At 43.6% G+C, this 21,724-nt stretch overlaps 1 protein-coding gene across 3 annotated transcripts; it reads left to right on the top strand.

Annotated features, from left to right (window-relative positions):
- Nucleotides 1–548: 548 nt before the first annotated feature.
- galr2b (galanin receptor 2b) lies at nt 549–20,541 on the top strand. Of its 3 annotated transcripts, none has more exons than XM_059979226.1 (3): nt 549–880; nt 10,820–11,218; nt 18,069–20,541. In XM_059979226.1, the coding sequence occupies exons 2-3, from the start codon at nt 10,845–10,847 to the stop codon at nt 18,817–18,819; spliced, it is 1,125 nt and encodes a 374-aa protein (XP_059835209.1). In that variant the 5' UTR covers nt 549–880; nt 10,820–10,844; the 3' UTR covers nt 18,820–20,541. The 3 variants fall into 3 exon arrangements, with proteins under 3 accessions (XP_059835209.1, XP_059835211.1, XP_059835210.1); XM_059979228.1 differs by lacking the exon at nt 549–880 and adding an exon at nt 1,172–1,531; XM_059979227.1 differs by lacking the exon at nt 549–880 and adding an exon at nt 4,740–5,201.
- The last annotated feature ends 1,183 nt before the right edge of the window (nt 20,542–21,724 follow it).

Genomic DNA, 21,724 nt, shown 5'->3' with positions numbered 1-21,724 from the left:
TCAGGGACGTGCTCTCATCTCGTGCTTTGGGAATGAGATTTCTGAACGGTCCATGATTCCATAAACGCAACCTCGTTGTTCCCCTTTTCTTGCGCTTTTTGGGGGTAATTTATACCAGCTTTAGGCTTTGCATTTCACCGCTGCCTTAAAACATCGAATTTCACGTCATCTAAGGAGGTGACGATAAAACTGAATCCGATTCTGAATGTGTGCCAACAGCGTGATGAGCGCGAGTGTGGACACTGACCTGTCGCTAAAACTCGGTGTGAGTTTGAGCAGGAGATGTACTCACACAGAGTGCGCGTATAGAGTGGGCTGTTACAAGTACTGAGTTTGTTTCCGTGGGGTGCGTGTGAGCAGAGATGATAACACAGTGTGAATAAGAGACTCGGGCTGAGTAGGGAAAAGGGGAGCAGGGTTGCGTGACCAGGAAGGGTCAGTCTGCCCTTAAATCCTTGACACCTGACGAAAGGTTTGAGGACCACAGTGAAATACTCCATTGATGTAAGTTTTACGTAGAAGCCCAATAAGCGTGACGGCCAGGCGGTTTTACCCAGCACTTCTACGAGTGAGTGGAACGCGGCGGTTCAAAGCGAAAAGTTCATAGATTACCGACGGTGGAAATCTGCATTCAGTTTAACTGGGTCGGTTTCTGTGGCTGGGCGGAGGTGTCTGCCGACCCTGGTGTTGGGCGGACAAGGCTTGATGATGAACGTGCGGGCGAGTGATTTGGAGCTTTCACAGTGAGAATCTGGACCGCGGCAGGAGATCGCGAGAGACAGTCAACACAGAGGCGCCTGTGAGCGAGTTTTCTTCCCAGCCCGACCAGTTCGAGCGACCTCGGCGAATGTTGCGGATCTCGGAGTTAGCAGAGAACTGGGTAAAGTAACAACACGCGGAAGGGGGGGGGGGGTAAATTAGAAATATGATTAACAGTTGCGCAAAAATATATTTGTATGCGTGTGTATGTGTGTGGGTGTGTTGAAGCGTGTGAGTGGGACTTGAGGCCGAAAGGGATGCAGAGATTTGAAATGGTGTCTGAAACAATGTGTAGCAAGGGCGGAACCTGCCAGAGTGTTTAAGAACGTGTGTGAGAATAGCTGGAAACTGGGACTGTCAAGTCCGTGTCCGCGTGTGATGTGACAACGGGGGCGTGTGGACAAGAGCGCGAGTCTGTCCGTGTGTGCGGACCTGTGTCATTAAGAAATGATCACAATGACTAATGACATTTTCTGTGTCAATGATGGGCGTTTGTACCTGTAAGTGTGCATGGTTGTGATCATGTGTAGAAGTGTTTATGTGTTTAGCGTGCATACGCGGAAAACATACGCCTTTAATTCACAACGTGTGACTGAATTGAAAATGTGAGCGACTGGCAGCGAGCGATCGGAAGCCACACGCAGACTTACTTTGAGTCACCACTTTGGGAAGTCGTGAAAGAAAAGATCGCCACAAACAGGGCAGCATTTTCAACTTTGCATCCAGGTATAATGAGAGATCCGGATCGGAAATTCATATCAACTAAAACATGGTGAAAATTGTTATTGTCTTGTTATGACTAAGAGCGTTCACCGCAGCAAACACACGTTATCTATCGGTTGTCATGTATCTGTTGTTAAACGTTTTGGATATGCTATAAATGGTTGAAAGTTTAATGATCGTAGACTTATATTTCTTGCAAACAGGTTCGTTGGGTGTGGCTGAGTGAGCAAAATGTTTCAATTAATCACTGGCATGTCAATACAAAGATCTCAAAGTAAACGTACAGGACGGAGAATGACTGAGTGTTGTTTTCAGAGAGGGCGGGTAGAAAAGAAATGAATGAATGTGTAAAATATATCGAAGCTTCTGGTTAAAGTTACTTAGGTACGTTGTTTACATAATCCGCAGGATAACAAGAATGCGTGTGTGTGTGTGTGTGTGTGTGTGTGTGTGTGTGTGTGTGTACTGTATACACACTATGTCCATAGATATTTATCTGTTCATTCCTATATATCCGTTACACTTAAACACAGTCATGAATAATTACACATATACAACACGTAAACATTATAGATGGCTATATCGCATAAGCATAAGCATGTATATGCATAAGCATGTCTACATCCATGTAGACATATGGCTATATCGCATAAGCATAAGCATGTATATGCATAAGCATGTATACATCCATGTAGTGCACACGTAAGTATATATTTGCATATTTAGCAATTAAATCCAAAGCGCAGGTTACATTATACCATGCTTGAATTCCAATATGTAATGGCGGTATTTAAATAAAAGCTGATTTGGTGTCTCAAGTCTTGATGTCGTTCCAGCTGTCCTTTCCGAAAATATCCAGTTGTAAGTGAAGGGGCAGAGATGTTATTTTATCGGGAGCAGAGTCCCTGCATGATGGGACGTTTCAGTAGTGGAGCAAAGAAGTCACTCATGTAAAATATACATATCACTCTCCGATCGCTGTAAGGAGCGAGGCACCTCGTCTGGGTTCGGAACATGGAGCAGGCGCGAAACAAACATGTGGCGGGAGAATGCACTCAGATGCTGCTGTGAAATACTTGGAAGAATGAATGAACACAAGGTTGCATTGATTTGGTTACTGGCTTTAAAATATTTTTTTTAAATACTGGCCAGCCACCTGGTGCCAAGTTTCCTTTTAGGGGAGTTTGCATATATGCACATCAGGTTTCTGAACGGACAATGAACCAACTAGTACACACTAACTCACCATTATTGCTCTTCTGACACTATAGCGCAAAAGGAGAACAATAATAGTGAGGTAGTGTTCATTAGTTGGTTCATTTACCGTTCAGAACTCTGATGGCAGAGGGGAAGAAGCATTTTCTAAAACATTGAGTATGTACTTCCTCTATATTGGTAGCAATGAGAAGAGATCATGTCTTTGGTGATGGGGAGGGGGGGCTTAATGATGGATGCCGTTTGAAATTGCCCTGTATGCCGGTGAGGTTAATGCCCATGATGAAGCTGGCTGAGTTTGCAACCCTCTGCAGCATTTTTTCCCCGATCCTGTTCAGTTCTGAACACATTCCGAAGAGGGTGCATGTTCACAGGACGGGTGTTTTTGTACTTACGTTTCAGGACAAGTGGCGTAGAAAACTCGGCACGGAGGGAGACCTTTTGGCTCACTATTACAATGTCAAATGTTCTACCACCATGCTTCAGCACTATGCGTGACGACCTGCGTCTGCTTATAACGGTAGAACTTCTCCATAATTCGCTCCTCCATCGATATTTTATACACTTTCAAAAGCCCAGTGTAGGCATTACCAGCCCACCAGGTTAAAGTGATTGGTTGGGAGGGCAGATGCCCTATTAAAACAAGCCTGAGATCAGTACTGGGAAATTTCCACTCCACACAAAATTGTGAAGCACTGATAACGGTGGCATTTGCAATGTCGTTCTATCTGCCCAGTTCGGCGCGTTACAGTTTAGCAGGTTTCACAACGCGTTACTGTAGAGCAGTTAGTACTGCTCGTTTCTGTTGCTGTAGTTAACCTCCCTCCCACTGCCGCAGCGACTTCAGTGCAAAAGTAATTGTAATCATCTTAAACTATTCACTGCTTAATGAATGTAAGTTCCGTCTTTGCAAATTCTGACAATAAATCACTCCGCAAGTATCAACATTTACAGCCGCATGCAGTTTTTATAAACGGGCCGAAGTTCAGCAAACAGTGGCTTGAATCAAGAAGTACAAAGTACTGTACTGCGATCTAAAGTCACGTCAGAGGTCAAGGCTGGAGAGGGTGGATTTGTGAGTATGTGTGGTGTGCGCGTTGTCACTATTTACACGGCTGCACATCGAGTCCCTTGTGCTGTAGTCGGCATGTAACTGCATTCCTGTTTAACCAGCGTCAAGTCACGGCAGTTCCCTGTTATACTTCAGCCTAACATTGTGTAATCGTTCTTTTGGGCAGATATACTTTATTACAGCCTCGCTGGTGCAATTCCTTGCTCGGAATGCCGCCGCCGATAGTTAGAGCAGGGGCTGCTGTTCAGTTATCCTTTCCCGGTCAGTCACGCTGCTCGCTGTTTGAAGGGCAGATTCTCACCTGTTAGGGTTTACCTTCCTCTACTTAATACTCCTTACATTTTACCACCCGCGAGCGCTACTATTGCTTCGCAGTAGCTTTCCGCTGAGTTCCGCAATTTTTATCGTCAGCCGATGGTATTAGAAACTCGGTTGCTCTGCAGTGGGGGAGCCCGTGTTCTGATTGTAATCACTTCTGCCGCCTTGTATATTACTTGTCTCGGAAGCTTGTCCTGGGTGGCACGCGCTTATTTTGGCTGGATTTGATTCCGAAAATGAGTTATCTGTGCCGTCAACATCTTGACGCAAGTCAGAATCAGGTTTATTATCATCACTGATGTATGTTTTGTGAAATTTTAAACACTAAATATTTTGCGGGAAACCCCAGAATAAATCACATAAAGTACTGCAGGTGCTCAGCAGGGTCAGGCAGCATCCGTGGAAATGAGCACACAGTCGACATCTCGGGCCGAGACCCCTCATCGGGGCAGGCCAGGAAGGCGAAGAAGCCAGAATAAGGTGGCGTGGGCGGGGGAAGCTCCAGCATTTTGTGTCGTGAAACTTGTTGTTTTGCGGCAGTGCAAGACATAAAAATTAATATAAAGTTACAAAATAAATAAATACATGTGGTGAACTATGTGCCTGTCTGGACACGCCCCCTGCTGACCGCTCCTGTGGCTCCTCCCACAGGCCCCTGTATAAAGGCGATCTGAGGCCTGACGCTCGGCCTCAGTCTCCAGGACATAGTATGATGGACACTCACTCCTGGTTCCTTCTTCCAGTCAATAAAAGTCGATATCTCGCCTTACGTCTCAGTGTGAGTTATTGATGGTGCATCAATACAATAACAAACTAGTGTTCAAGGGCTTCTCAGAAATATGATGGCGGAAAGAAAGAAACTGTTCCTAAAACGTTGGGCTTGGGTCCATGTACCTGCTTCCAAAAGTCGGAACGCAAAGAGGGCATGTCTCCGACGGCGAGGGCCTGAACTGACGCATGCTGCAGGCTTGAGGCACCGCCTTTTAAAGAGGTCCATGAAAGCGAGCAGGGTGTGTCCATGGATTGAGTCTACAACCCTCTGTCTGCGGCCTCTTGCAGTCCTGTGTACCGGAGGCCTTCTACCAGGCTTGGTGCAGTCGGAATACTCTCCACCGTACGTACTCTTGTGTGTGTTGGGCACCTCATGCAACCTCTACACTACTTTTAAAATAGTGCAGTTACGTTTAAAGCGCCAGGGCCCTTTTTTCAACTATGATTAAGACTGCAGGAGACGCTGGCCTTACCTCAGCGACGTTGTCAAGGAACCATTGATGAGAACTGTGTTAAAAAAAAATCACCGCATTTGAAAAGCACTATTTAATTTTGCGTACCTGCATGCAAATTTGTGCCCAAGTCAATATTTGTGAATGGGGAAATTAATACAATAACAAACTTGTGTTCAGGGGCCTTTCGGAAATATGATGGCGGAAAGAAAGAAACTGTTCCTAAAACGTTGGGCGTGGGTCCTCAGACTCCAGTACCTGCGTGTCTGCGCAAATTAATGAGAGCGTGTATTTGTGCCATGATCTTGTGTGTGAAGGTGCCTGTGTGCACGTGAGTTGACTGTGTGTGTGTGAGTGTGTGGGTGTGTGTGAGTGTGTCTGTGTGTGTGTGTTTATGAATACTGTACAAGTGTATTTTCTAGAGTTGCAGCTGGAACACCTCAGGCTCTTTCCAGAGATTAAAAAAAAATCTTTATTCTGAAAAGACAAGTTAGGAGAAGAAAAATGCCTCTTAATGAAGCTAGTTTTGGTGACATTAATGAAAAGATATATGTTTATACGACATTCCACTGCCCACAAATCACTGTTCTTGGCAATGTATTTATATTCAGTGAGCAGCAATCCTGGAGAGTAAAATTTCACATGAGCATATTGTGATTTGAACAGGATGACTGACAATCCAACAGCTATGACTAATTTTTTTGACACATGCCTTGCCGTGGGTTCCTGACCTCTGCTGCCCAACAAAATATTTCACTGACCAGATGGACAAAGGAGTTCTGCAGCTTCAGAGATGAATTAATAATAAGCTGCTTACATTTTTAAAGGCCCCTTTGTCGTATATATAAATGATTTGGATGAGAATATAATTGGCATGGCTCGTAAGTTTATATTTAACATTAAAATTGGTGATAAAGAAGGTTGCTAAAGATCACAACAGGAGCTAGTTCCGCTGGAAAAGATGATCGAGCAATGACAGATGGAATTTGGTTCAGACAACTGTAAAGTATTGCATTTTGGGAAGGTAAACCAGGGCTGGGCTTGCACAATAAATGGCAGGGCTCTGGAGAGTGTTGTAGAATAAGAAGTCTAGATACACACAGTATATTCTTGTCTCGCCATGACTTCGTTTCCTGAAAGCAGTAGTGTTTGTCAGCCGTGTTAACAACTTGGATGAGGGTGTAGCTTCGGTGGTTGGTAAGTTTATGTATTGTGTACAGTTCTGTTGGCCTCTTTACAGGAAGGACATTATTAAGCTGAACATGGTACAGAAAAGATTCTCAACAGGTAAATAGGATGGCGAAGGAAGTATTTGGCAAACAGGGCTTCATTAGTCAGGACATAAAGTACAAGAACACATACAATAAAGTCTGCAGGTGATAGAAATCCAAAGCGACACACACGAAATGGGTCAGCCAGCCTCTATGGAAAAGAATAAAGTTGACTTTTTGGGCTGAGACCTTCTGCAGGACCGAGAGGGAAGGGGGAGGATGCCAGAATAAACAAATGGGGGGAGGGGTAAGAGGCTAGCTGGATGGTGATAGGTAAAGCCAGATGGGTGGGAAAAGTTGGGCTGGAGAAGAAAGGAGAGGAGATTGGACCAGAAGAGAAAGGGAAGGAGGAGGGGATTCTGTGGAAGTAATAGGCAGGTCAGAAGAAGTATAAGGTCAGATTGGGGAATAGAGGAAGCGGAGATGTGGGAATTTGTTTACTGGAAGGAGAGATCAATATTCCTGCCATCTGATTAGGGGGTGCCCAGTTGGAATGCTCCTCCATGCTGAGTGTGGCCTCATCTTGACACAAGAGGAGGCCATGGATTAAGATGTCAGAATAAGAATGGGAATCAGAATTAAGACGTTTGGCTGCCGGGAAGTCCCGCTTAGGGCAGATGGTGCGGAGGTGCTCAACGAAGCGGTCCTCCAATTTAACGGCGGGTCTCTCCATTGTCCAGGAGGCCAGACTGGGAGCACCGGATACAATAGGTGACTCCAGCAGATTCGCAGCTGAAGTGTTGCCTCACCTGGAAATTCTGTTTGGGGCACTGATTGGAGGTGAGGGAGGAGGTGAATGCGCAGATGAATCACGTAGGGATGCAGGGATAGGTGCCTGGAGAGAGAGCAGTGAGGATGGGCAAATGGACAAAGGAATCATGGAGGGAGCAATCCCTGCTGAAAGCGGAGCTGGTGGTGGGGGAGGTAGAGGTATGTTTAGTGGTAGGATTTGGGATGTCATATTACAGTTGTAATAAATGTTGGTCAGACTGCATCTGCTGCCTGACCTTCTATATCCACTAAAACATATCACTAAGAAAATGAATGATAATGTTCAAAGCATTTCTGCAGCTTTCTGAGATTTGTTAATAATAAGATGCTTTTAAAGTCTCTTTAATGACCCCAATGTTTGCCATCATATTAGCAGTTTGGATGAGAATGTAGGTGCCCTGGTCAGTAGGTGTACGCATTGTGTACGATTCTGGTGTATGGTAGCAGGAAGGGCACTATTAAAATGAAAATGGTACAGAAAAAACTCACAAGGATGTTGCTGGGACAGAGGGCTTGAGTTAAAAGAAGAGACTGGATTGGCTGGGATGATTTCCCCTGAGTGTAGGTGACTTCAAAAATGTACAGCATACAAAATCACAGGAGGCATAGATAAGGTGAGTGGTTACATGATTTTCCCAGGGTAGGGAGTCTAAAGCCAGGGGGGCATAGACTTGAGAGGGAAAGATTTAAAAAGGGACCTGAGATGTAAATTTTTAAATAAAAGTGGTTGGTAGGTGGTACGAGCTGCCAAAGAAAGTAGTAGAGGTGGGTGTAATTCAACATTTAAAATACATTCAGATAGGTACGAGAATAGGAAGGTTTAGAGTGATTGTGGGTCAAATACAGGCAAACAGAACGAGCTCATGTTCAGCATGAATGAGTTGAGCCCAGGGGCCTGTTTCCATCCTGTAAAGCTCCACAACTCTGAATCAAAAGGGCATTGCTTTATATCAACATGTTATGCACGGTGATATGCCAAGACCATTGACAAAAATAATCACAACTGCAAGGCAGTGACTTCATTAAGGCATGTATACCATTCACTGTTTTAAACTGAACTCTCAATACAGACTCACTGAATGGTTACAGCAATGAAGCTGACAGTGTATTGGCTGAATGTAAGAGTAACCCACTTTTTTCCTCTCCTTTGCCATCTCTCCAAAACCATGCAAATCATTTCCATTCAGATACTTAGTTTGAGGCCCATTTGAATGCTGCAGTTGACTCTGTCTCATCAGTGCATTCCACAGCTTAACTATTTAATACCAAAACAGAGGTTAAAATTTTGGATTTGGAATGTGGATGGTGAAGGCATGGGCGCAATTATTAATCATCTTTAGTTGTCTGAGTTTTCTTGGTCCTGATGGAGTATTATCTCCAGAAGGACTGATGTGGCTCAAGGGTCTGCTAGGGATTGTTAAGCCAGTAGAGACTCAGTGACCATATCCCCTACAATAATTCTGAGAAACAAGACAAAGTCTGCGGATGCTGGAAATCAAAGTAATACACACAAAATGCTGGAAGAACTCAGAGGGCCAGGCAGCATCTATGGAAAAGTGTAGACAGTCAGCATTTTGGGCTGAGGTCCTTCATCAGGACAGGAGAAAAGAGGTGAGAAGTGGGGGGAGGGGAGGAAGAAGTACAAGGTGACAAGTGAGAGGTGAGACTGGGAGAGGGGTGAAGTAAGGAGCTGGGAAGTAGATTGCTGAATGAGATAAAGGGCTGGAGAATGGTGAATCTGATAGGAGAGGACAGAAGGTCATGGAAGAAAGGAAAGGGGGAGGAGCACCAGAGGGAGGTGATGGGCAGGTAAGGAGATAAGGTGAGAAAGGGAAATGGGAATAGGGAATGGGGATGGATGGGGAGGGGGGCAATTGCTGGAAGTTTGAGAAATTGATGTTCATGCCATCAGGTTGGAGGCCATCCAGATGGAATATAAGCTGGCCTCATTGAGGCAGTAGAGGAGGCATGGGCTGACATGTCAGAATGGGAATGGGAACTAGAATTGAAATGGGAGATCCCGCTTTTCCTGGTGTTTTTTGGGCACTCAGCAAGGCGGTCTCCCAATCTACGATGGGTCTCACCGATATACACGAGTCCACACCAGGAGCACCGAACACGGTAGATAACACGCACAATAATTCTGCGATTCTATCCAGAGGATTCAGTTAATAACTTAAAACATGTTTTAATGTCAGCATCCTCCTATAATTATTCATACAGCTGTCAGTGTCTCTGGCAACTGATGAGTGTGCGATTCATTTTAAAACTTGACAAAAGAGCAGACGCCATGTTATTCTATATCACTACGTTGAGAATAGGTAGTCCCACCTTTCAACGACCATTTCATTCTCATGTCCTGTAGGACTGCAATGGTTCATACTGTGGCATGTGCATGTGTAGAATGAACTGAAAATATTGCTTGCTCGGCTAAGGATTTTCAAGGTAAGCAATGGCTGGCTGTCCCAGGATTAAATCCCACTGGAAAAGGTGCACAGTCTGACTGGACAGTTGGCACTATATCCAAAATAAACATCACAGGTCCTGGAATGTATATTGCCTGTCCCTGGACACCATAAGGAACCAACAGGTTAAAGAGCTAACTGAGTGGACAAGGTTATGTAATAATGAAATTACTTTTCATTTAAAAGATGATTAAACTAAGGAAGAATTTCATTCAAGTTATAAAATTGAGTACAAGGGCTGAAATAGATTCCAAAGTAAAACCAAGATTTAAGAGTGTGTTTGTATGGAAGAGGGCGCTGTTGTGTTTTTAAGGGCAAATGGCAGACCTGCTTTGGGAGAGGGACACACAATGCAATAACAGAGGCTGATTTCTGAGCTGTTAAATCTACAACAACAGCATCAGACCTTTAGCTTGTCCATTATTGCAGAAACCTGCAGGTTTTTCCATTAAGCACACTGCAGAAATAACATCTTATTATGGTAAGGTCAAGTACCTTTTCAATAGCATAGTGTTAATGATTGCTAACCAAGCACTGTGGCACTGAAAATTACTTATCGTTGCTTTGTTTCATCAGGCTTTGAAATTTTCTTTGGACATGCATTTAACAATATTATATTTTATATTTGTTATAATTATTTTTAAATCTGTCCTTCTCTTACTCCATCCCATTTTAATTTTGTATCTAAATACATTCACTTTAATTTCCCCTTCAGCTTTCTCCAACCAGTGTTTTTTCCCTTTCCAATCAATGTTTCATGTCTCCACTGAGTGTATTCTTAATTCCATCAAAATCTCATGGGTTTAAGGCTGACTCCAGTGTAGTGACCTGCACCTCAGTGCACCAAATTGGGATATATTGTGAAAATGAAAGTGGAGATATATGTGGGTACTCACCGTTCAACTTTGTGTTATAAAAGGATGCTAACCGATTTTAGACAGTGGGAGCAAATAACAAAATCAATCAATGTTTCCTTATGGGAACTCTTTTATTTTCCTTCAGTTCTTATTCCACACAACCTGCCTGAATGATTGATGATGATGAGGACAGCATAATGTCTGGGCACTGGAATGCCTCTGAAAACTACCCATTGAACTCAGCCAGCATCATAGTGCCCGTCGTCTTCTCCTTAATATTCTTGCTCGGGACCATTGGCAACAGCTTGGTACTGGCAGTGCTGTTCAGAAATGGCCAGATGGGCCACAACACAACCAACCTGTTCATTCTAAACCTGAGTGTGGCCGATTTCTTCTTCATCATATTTTGCGTCCCATTTCAAGCCACAATCTACACGCTGGAGGGCTGGGTCTTTGGCTCATTCATGTGCAAGGCCGTCCATTTCTTCATCTACCTGGCAATGTATGCAAGCAGCTTCACGCTCGCAGCCGTTTCAGTTGACAGGTACAGTATGTGAAGGACTACAGAAACCAGTGATTTTGTCTCAAAACCCAATAATTTCAGGCATGGTACCCAGTAGGCTTGATAAACTTGGGAGCACTAAAGTGACCTGAAACTAATTAGTTCCTAAACATTTCCATTGCTGATGGGTTTCTTCACCTCGTGCCTGCTCATCTGGCATAATGAAGAGAGATTGATAACATTAATAATGCAACAATTTCTTGTTATTTTTGGTCTACATAATGATGCAAATATCAACATTCTTCTTTGAAAATGACAGCAACTTTATGCAGTCTCATGGGACAAATCCAAAGTTGTCTCCACTTCCCCACTTGCTCAGCTGTTCTGCAGCCTTCTAAATCACGATGAAGGTTAAGTTAGATGAAGTGACAAAGATCACCCTAGACTGTTAATTACTGTTAGCTGATGCCTAAGTACTGATGCCTAAATGAGATATGTATGGTCATTTAAGATATAATCACTGTTTTCCAAACTGTCTGGTCCTAAAATTATTTCTATATGTGGATTATGATTCAATACATTAAATATTTCAAAACATAGTGAACTAAAAAATTCCATTAGGTATCTTTAGATTTCAACTTCTGTCTTATATTCTACCATATTTCAGAATCAGAACCTGAATCAGGTTTGTTATCACTGGCACGTCATGAAATTTGTTGTTCCGCAGCAGCAATACATTGTAAGACACAATATGAAATACAAAAAAGATAGGTAGTGCGAAAAAGGGCAAAGGAGGTAGTTTTCATGGGTTCATGGACTGTTCAGAAATCCACAGCAGAGAGGAAGAAGCTGTTCCTAAAGCTTTGAGCGTGTGCCTTCAGGCTCCTGTACCTCCTGCCAGGTGGTACTAATGAGAAGAGGATGTGCTCCAGATGGTGAGGGTCCTTAGTGATAGGTGCAGCCTTCCCAAGGATTTCCCTTTGGAACACGTCCTCGATTGGGGGGCAGGCTAGTGCTCATGATGGAGCTGACTGAGTTGATAACCCTCTGCAGCTTTCTCCAGTTCAGTGCATTGGCATCTCCATACCAGATGGTGACTCAACCAGTTAGAATGCTTTCCACAGTACATCTGTAGAAATGTGTCAGAGTCTTTGGTGACATACCAAATCTTCCCAAAAGTTATAATATACTTAAGCCGTGGCTTAGCTAGTGTCTAATAATGTGTACTGTAACTTCCTTGTTATATTATCCCATGCTTTGGCTAATGAAAACATACATCTCCAATGTCATTTTAACCACTTCATTTACCCATGCTTCTGCCTTCAGGGATCCATGCACCCTCCATTCCTCAGTATATCCTAGTGTTTACATACTTTTCTGAATTAAATTTCATCTATCATTTGCATTGCCCATCTTCCTAACTCCTCAATATCATTCTGTAGCTGAAAACACCCTTCTCGTTATCAGCTACACCACCAATGCTCGTGTTATTTGCAAACTTGCTAATCATACCATGTCCGTTCACACCCAGGTTATTAAAATATTTCACAAACAGCAAAGGTTCCAGTGCCAGTCCATGTAATAAACTTCTGGTCAAAGATTTCTAATTACAAAAGCAACCTTCCCACCATCACTGACTGCCTTCCATCATCAAGCAAAGCAAAGACCGATTTGCCAAATTGCTCTGCATCCTAGAGTTCCTTAACTTTTGGACCAGTTTTCCATGTGGGTCCCTTTCAGAGGACGTACTGAAGTCCATGTAGATTACATTAGCTGCACTGTGCTCATCAACACATCTGGTAACTTCCGGAAAAAATTCAATTAAACTAGTCACACAGGATCCCCTTTTAAATCAACGATAAATATCCTCAATTATTGTCTGCCCTTCCTCCCAATTGCAGAAGATTAATCTTATCTCTCTGATTTTTTTTTCTTATAGTATCCCACCTCTGATAGAACATACATGATAGAACACTACGGCAGAGTACAAGGGCCTTCAACACAATATTGTGCCGACCTTTTAACCTACTCTAACATCAATCTAGCCTTTCCCTTCTACATAGCCCTGCATTTTTCTATCATCCGTGTGTCTATCTAAGAGTCTCTTAAATGTCCCTGATGTATCTGCCTCTAATAGCAGCCCTGGCAGGGTGTTCTATGCACTCACTGCCCGCTGTGTAAAAAAAAAACTTATCTCTGACATCCCCTCTAAACTTGCCTCCGGTCACCTTAAATTTATGGCCCTTGGTATAAGCCTGGAAAAAAGTCTCTGGCTCTCCACTCGAGCTATGCCTCTTATCATCTGGTACACCTCTATCAAGTTGCCTCGGATGTCGGTCTGTATCTACCTGATTTATCCCGCTGCTCTTCTTGAGTGAAGGCACTATGTACACTTCCTGTCCTCCAACCGCCTGGCACCTCTCCTGTTTCCAGGGGCATTTGAACATTTCTGTTAGAGCCTCGGCTATCCCCTATTTACCTTCAAGACGTACATTTGACCACAGCATCTGCAGTGTACTTTGTGTCCCGACTTACCTTCCACTGGAGACTGAAATATTTCACATCAGGCTCCAGGAATTTACTCATCTGTTAAAATATCTTTTTCAATGATATTGTGTTCTGGAATTTTACTGTATCCCTCCCTGAACTCACTAATTGCAACATCTTTCTACATGGTGAATACAGATTTTAAAAAATCAATTTAAAAGCTCACTGCTGCTTTTCGGCTAAATACATAGATTGCCATTAATGGACCCTACTCTTAATAAGTAAGTAAAAGAATTAAAGTCTGGGTGCTTACAACAATGTAATTCCTTTAAGTAAATTATTGAAAATGGTGCCAATCTGAACAAAGATAATAAAATGTTAGCAGTTCATGTGACTGGCAGTCAGAAGAGAAGGTGTTTACCCTTTCAGAAACAAAGAACCTGCTGGAGAAACTTAACAGGTCCAACTGTATCTGTCGGGGGATAGAAATTGGCGACTTTTCAAGTCGAACTTCATCAGATGCTGCACAACCCCTTGAGCTCCCCCAGAAGTTGGTTTTGCTTCAGGTTCCAGCATCTGGAGTCTCTTTTGTCTGCTGTTTTGCCCATTCATATATTCCCCTCACGACTGACAAGGCGACTGGCTGGAAGTATCAATAATATTCCATTTCTTTTTTTTTTCGACTCAGCAGTTTAATTGCCAGCGATTATTTCTCAGGTCAAAATGTCATGTCTCATTTCGAAAGTAATCGAGCTACTTGTCAGCTTCCTCCAAAGTACTGTATGTTTAATCTGCAATTTCACAAAGGGCATGGTGCACTGATCTTCAACCAGCACGATGATCACTGCAACCAGGTCAAAATAAACCGACAGACACCTTCGAAGGATATGCTAAAAGAATGCTGCTGAGAGCTCAGGCTTAGGACTCATTACCTGTTCAATACCTGTATGCTTTAATTAAATTTGTTGAGCATCTTATTAGCTTGGGGATAACTGACGATGTGGAGATAAAATCTGAGTAGTTTGTAATCTGCCAAAACGGGAAAATGGGAATTGGACCAGGCAATCCCTTGAAACTGATCTGCCATTCAATAATGTTGTAGTTGATTTGCATATTAATCCAATTTATTCATCCCATTCTATATTAATTCAAGAGATATTCCTGAAGGCATCGTGATGTCACCAGCCTTCCTCATCATTGGAAGGCAGCGTTCTCCGAGAGAAGTGCCATGGTCACACCCACCCACAGCTGCAGCCAGTGTTTATGAAAGTCTGTCCACACCCTCAGATACGTTTGTCCTTCCCTTGGGGCAGGGTGAACAGCTTACATCCAGTGTTTTCCCGGCAACCAGACACCTATGGGGGGATTTCAGGAATCAATTCAATCATTTCACATATCAGCAGGTAGTCCGGGGGAAGAGAAGTCCCAAGCTCCTGAAAATCTAAAATGAAGTCTGGGTACTGGACATCTGAAGTAAAATCAACAAAACGGAAACACCTAGTAGGTCGGGCAGCATCTGGGGAGATGGAAACAGTTAATGTTTCAGATTGAAGGGCTGCTGTCAAAACTGGGAATGGCTGAAGAAAAAAAAGAGTTTAACTCAATGAGTAAATCAGTTTCTCTTTCAACAGACTAAGCTGGTAAGTGATCCCATCATTTTCAGCTTTAAAATCCCATACTCTGGTGCTTTCGCCTTTTTAACATTCCTTCCATCAATTCAACATCAACATGCAATGACAGGATCTTGGCAGGCAAAGTAACGCCCTTTCTTCAGACCAATCCAGAGGGTCACCATTGTCACGCCGTGTGAAACCAATGTCCTCAATGAGGACTGACAGAATAGCTGGAGTCACCGTATACACCCTAGTCCAAAGTCAAAGTAAATGAGACAGTGCAACATAAATAGTTTACAAGTTCTTACAATTGGTGGCTGTAATTTCTAGATGATCCATTATTGCATGGTTTTGTTAGTTTATCTTTGTAATTTTATTCATATCACCCATCTAGTCTGATACGTTTAACTACTGGGGCAATATGCTGTAGCGTATACCTCCTACCCAAGATCTGGGTAGGCCTAATGTCCGCCTGCTCCTATCCCCCCCAGTACGGTCCTTTACTGCCTACATCTGCAACACTTTTCATGCTCTCAATCCTCTCAATAACTTTCAATTCCCTGGCCCTGGTCACCTCATTTTCACAAAGTATGTTCAGTACCTATACACTTCTAACACCCATCAAGATGGCCTTGAAACTCTCCGCTTCTTTCTTGACAAAGGAACCAACCAAGTCCCCTCCACCACCACCCTGCTCCATCTGGCAAAACTGTCTTTGATGCACCATCAATAACTCTCGGAGACGTAAGTCAAGGTAGGCTTTTATTGGCTGGAAGGAAGCAAGCGACCACCACACAACATCCTGGAGACTGAGGGAGGAGCAGTGCCTCCAATCGCCTTTATACAGGGGTCTGTGGGAGGAGCCACAGGAGCAGTTAGCAGGGGGGGCATGGCCAGACAGGTATATGTAGTTCACCACAGCCCTCACTCTCAATATTTTTTCTTCAGCCCCTCCCACTTTCTCCAGACTTGAGGGGTAGCAATGGGCACCCGCATGGGCCCCAGCCATGCCTGCTTCTCCGTCGACAGCATAGAATAGTCCTTGTTCCAAGCCTTCCCCTGGTAATGCTCCTCAACTCTTCCTCCGCTACATTGATGTCTGCGTTGGTGCTGCTTCTTGCACCCATGCTGAGCTCGTCAATTTCATCAACTTTGCCTCCAACTTCCACCCTGTCCTTAAGTTCACTTGGTCCATTTCTGGCACTTCCCTCTCCTTTCTCAATCTATCTCTGGAGACTACCTGTTTATTGACATCTTTTATAAACCAAGCAAATGCAATGGTTGTTTTCACAGTACCTCTTCCCACCCTATCTCCTGTAAAAATGCGATTTCCTTTTCTCAGTTCCTTCATCTCCATCACATTGGGTCCCAGGTTGTGGCTTTCCTTTTCAGGACATCCGAGATATCCTCCTTCCTCCACTATTGATGCTGCCCTCAACCACATCTCCTCCATTTGCCGAACACCCACACTCACCCTACTGACATGACAGTGATAGAGTTCCTCCTGCCCTTAACTACCACCCCATGAGCCTCTGCATCCAACATATTCTCTGCAACTTCTGCTGACTTCAACAAGATCCTGCCACTAAACATACCTTTATCCCCACCCCACCTTCATGCATTCCACTGGAATTGTTCCCTCCACAGTTTCCTTGTCTATTCATCCCTCCCCACTAATCTCCCTCCAGGCACACCTGCCCATTCACCTCCATTCAGGGCCCCAAACAGTCCTTCTAGGTGAGGCAGTAATTTACCTTCGAATCTGCTGCTGTTGTCTAATGTGTCTGGTGCTCCAGATACAGGCTTCTCTACATTGATGAGACTCAACGTAAATTGGGGATCACTTTGTCAGACATCTTTGCTCCATCCACCAAAAGTGGAACTTCTCAGTGGCAAAACACTTTATTTCTGATTCCCATTCCGATTCTGACATGCTGGTCCATGAGCTCCTCTTGTGCCAAGATGAGGCCACCCTCAGAGTGGAGGAGCAACACCTTATATTCCAGCTGGGTAGCCTCCAACCTGATGGCATGAACATTGTCTTCTCCTTCCAGTAAAAATTATTTTTCTCTCCCCCTCCCCTTTTCCTCTATTTCCTGCTCTGGCCTTTTGCCTCTTCTCTCCGACCTAACACTTCCCCCTTGGTCCCCTCCTCCATCCCTTTCTCCTACGTCTCTTTCACCTCAAATCCTTCCTCTCCAGCCCTTTACCTTTCCCATCCACTTGGCTTCACCTATCACCTTCCAGCTAGTCTTGTTCCCTTTCCCCCATCTTTTCATTCTGGCATCTTCCTCCTTCTTTTTCAGTCCTGATGAAGGGTTTTGGCTCAAAACGTTAACTGTTTATTCATCTCCATAGATGCTGCATGACCTGCTGAGACCCCCCAGCATTTTGTGTGTGTTGCTTTGGATTTCCAGCATCTGCAGATTCTCTTATGTTTATGACTTGCTGTAGTATTTGCTAGCTCGTTGTCAGAATTCTTTTCCCAAGTCTTATCCACCACCAGTGAGAGTATCTAGACTTCTGTTTGGCTCTTCACCAGATGTGGTTTAGTTGTGGAGCAGAAGCTGGGCTTAAACTGTCCCATTGCCATCCACTTCATGGCCTGTCTCCCATTACATGGCCTCGCAGTAACCAGGCACGTTAGCTGGGTATCCCATGCCTATTAACAGGTTGCATGATGTATCCCTGGAATTTTACACATGAAGCTGGCTGTGCATTCTTCAGACCAGAATCCAGACTCGTTCATTTTGCATAATCCCTCACCTGATCTCCTTTTCTCAACCATACAGATACCTGGCCATCAGATATCCCCTCCGATCGCGGGAACTGAGGACTCCCTGCAATGCTCTGACTGTCATGGTTGCCATATGGGGGCTTTCCATCATCTTTGCAGGCCCTTACCTCAGCTACTATGACCTTATCCCTTATGAATGGTTTTACATCTGCATGCCGGCGTGGCAGGAGCCGAGGAGGAAGATCATGGACACATCCACTTTCATATTTGGATATATAGTCCCTGTTGCAATTATAAGCTTGTCTTATGCGAGGACCATCAAGTTTCTGTGGACAGCAGTGGACCCAATTGAAGACTTATCCGAGTCTAAGAAAGCTAAGAGAAAAGTGACCAAGATGATTATAATTGTGACGGTTCTCTTCTGTTTCTGTTGGCTCCCTCACCATGTGCTGATCCTGTGCTTCCACTATGGACACTTCCCCTTCAACCAAGCCACCTACGCTTTAAGGCTGCTCTCCCACTGCATGGCGTACGCCAACTCCTGCCTCAACCCCATCGTCTATGCCCTGGTTTCCAAGCACTTCAGAAAAGGGTTCAAGAAGGTTTTTAGCTGCCTGCTGAGCAAGAAAGGGGTGAATAAAGTTCACATGGTTCACGTGGTCAATATGGTCACTGGGTCCACGGATGTCTCACACCTGAATGATGAGAACACCCGGCAGCACGGCTGTGAGCTGAGGGACAGGCAGCCCACGAAAGCCCAGGGTAAAGCCATGACCATCACCGTGCCCTATCGACAGACATCTTGAAAGGGGCAAAGCACCATGACTGAACTCATTTGTTATTGCTTCTCCGTGAATTCTGTGTACTCAACTTTATTGTGTAGAGTATAAGCATTCCAACCTGGCCCTTGTGTAAGTTATCGCTGTGGACAAATATTGATTTGGGATGAGAGAGAAGCATTCACTCATTTGCTGAATGTGTCACAGTAACTCACCGGTGAATTCTTCTGGGGCTCATCCAAACCTCTACCACCTCAAACACAGGGGCAGTAGGTCCTTCTGCAGGTTTACTCCAAGTCATTTATCCAGACTTGGAAAAGAATCGCTGATGGGTTGAGGTCCTGGAATTCTAACAAAACTATGGGTGTCACTCCATTCCCTATGGTTATATGGGGGTGATTTATACCACCCTTGAAAGTACTGTCCCCGAAAGTGATGTTCCCATCACTTTTCCCAACATTTTCCAACATTTTCACAGTTGAATGTTACAGGTATAAATATTATTGCAAGAAACAATTTCTGTTTAGTCACCATCATAGGCAGTTTACAGTTAAAAATAGGTCAAGAACTTAGAAGGGTATTCCAAGGAACAGTAATATGCAGAGGTAAAGGAGAACATTGCAAAATGGGGACATGGACTTCTCAATTTGTCTGTTTACACATACTTGAAAATTAGTGCAAATTGGCAACACTAGGGAGATGATAAAGTTGGATGTCAAATAGTAACAGATGAAATTCTCCTGTTAAAAATTGCCCATTGTTAAAAAAAACGATTAGGTCTGATTCTTGAACGTGACCATTCCCAGGCAACTTTCTGTCTCAATTCACAAGATCGTCATTGCCACTTGGAGGCAGGGAAGCAGCAGTGGAGCAGGAGTGAGCAGAAGCTTAAGAAAACTAATCATGGCACAAGTCATCACCAGGGACCATGAGGTGATAATTAAATATTTGCAGCTCCCTAGGTCAAAGCAATCTTGAACGCCCTTCTTATTATAATTTCCTTTATTTCCAATTCATTACAGCCCCAGATCTGGGCACAGGGTGGGTGCTGAGAATTTGCTGCATTTTTTTAATGATCTCCCCCACCCACCTTCATCAGGTTGCTGCTTTCAACCCCAATAATTATTCACAGCTAATAAAATATTCACACACTGAGCCAACAATGAATTAACTTCCAGATATAATCAGCCAGTGCTCCGTCTCCTTGTAAGTCTTTCAATACAATGCTCTGTCTTGCTGTGATGAAGTAATTTGTGATTTGCTAATCCTTTTTCTCCGAGAGGTTTATGATAATGTTACATCACTGAAACAGCAAGAAGAGAGGAAAAAGAAAAAAAACGTAAGGGATAAATGTGGATGCACCTGTTACTATAATAAATAGACCAGTCTGACTCTCCACTGCAATTGTTTTTACCCCTCCATGTTTCCCCCAAAGGATGGTAGTTCCTTTACACGACACCCACCGGTGTTACACATTGAGGAGCAATAATTTGTTAATGTCAATTGCAATGCTGAACCTACCCAGTGTGGGCAAATGATCCCCAAATTTCCACAGACATTAGAAACAGAGGGAATTAATTTGTTCTGATATACAGATATATTTTCTATCATATTTTCTTTTCAAAAACTGAGTTCTTGAAAAGTATGGTGGGATTTATGAGTAATGTTTCGCTCTGTGTACTTGTATTTTAATGTGAACCGTCTTTGACTTTGTGTAGATATTAATTACTTTCTGCTATTTTGCTACTAGGACTGTGAAGTGTAGTACTGCATTTTCTGAATTGTGTTCAGAATTAGTATGAATATGAAGTCGCAGTTCATGAATATTTCATTATTTGTAACATATTGTAGCACTGCTAATAAATAATATTTATTGTTGAACAATCCTTTGTAATCCATTCTGTGTGCTTGGTATTCTTTCTTCAAAGGGCTTAAGAAATCATTGTGGGCCTCCTTGTCTTTTGGGAAGGAGCAACATGTCGGCCAGAAAGGTTATTGATAGCTACTCCCATTCTCCCTAGGTTCTCCAAAGCTTCAGCTGTGTAAAGGGGAAGGAACAGCAGTTCTCAATCTCACCAAGACCCTTTCTTAAACACTAGAGACTCTGCAGATGCTGGACATCCAGAGCAAAATACTGAAGAAACCCAGCAGGTCGGGCAGCATCTATGGATATGAGTAAGAAGTCAATGTTTTGGGTTGAGACCCTTCATTGGGTTCATCAGACTCATCATCCATCTGATATGCCCTTGCTTGACATCAACATCAGCCCTTGCTTGTATTATCAGAATCAGAGTCAGGTTTATTACCATTGACATATGTTGTGAAATTTGTTGTTTTGCAGCAGCAGTACAGGGCAATTCATAAAAAACAAGTTACTTTAAGAACTATATGAAAGTATTGCAAAAAGAGAGCAAAAATGAGGCAGCGTTTATGGGCTTATGGTCTGTTTGGAAATCCGATTGCGGAGGGCAAGAAGCCATTTCTGGAATGCTGAACATGTACCCCTTCCCCCCCGATGGTACCAATGAGAAGAAGGCATGTCCTGGATGGTGAGGGTTCTTTATGAAGGATGAGGCAGAGCCTATGGTAGATGTCTTCAGTAGTGGGGTAAAGGCATGTGGGACATACTGCTGCATTAACATGTTTTAGAGGTGGACGATTAGTTGCTGTTCTTGCAGTAAAACTGGGAACCAACGGATATGCCTTTTCTGTCTCATCTGCATGAAAACTCTTCACTTCAGCAAAGCTCCTGATGAGAATCTCATTGTAGAAATGTTCCCAATCAATATTGTTGAGATCTGGCAAGGTGTAGAGCTTTTCAGACATCTGATATGGCCTGAACCTCTTGCTCCATAGCCTGACACCTGGAGGAATCAAGCAGCTGAGTGCTGTTTCTCTGGAAACATGGGCTATTAAAAACAATAGCCTGCAA

Source organism: Hypanus sabinus, chromosome 9 (assembly GCF_030144855.1).
Source record: "Hypanus sabinus isolate sHypSab1 chromosome 9, sHypSab1.hap1, whole genome shotgun sequence".
NCBI lineage: Eukaryota > Metazoa > Chordata > Chondrichthyes > Myliobatiformes > Dasyatidae > Hypanus > Hypanus sabinus.
This window is presented reverse-complemented; position numbering and strand designations above follow the sequence as displayed.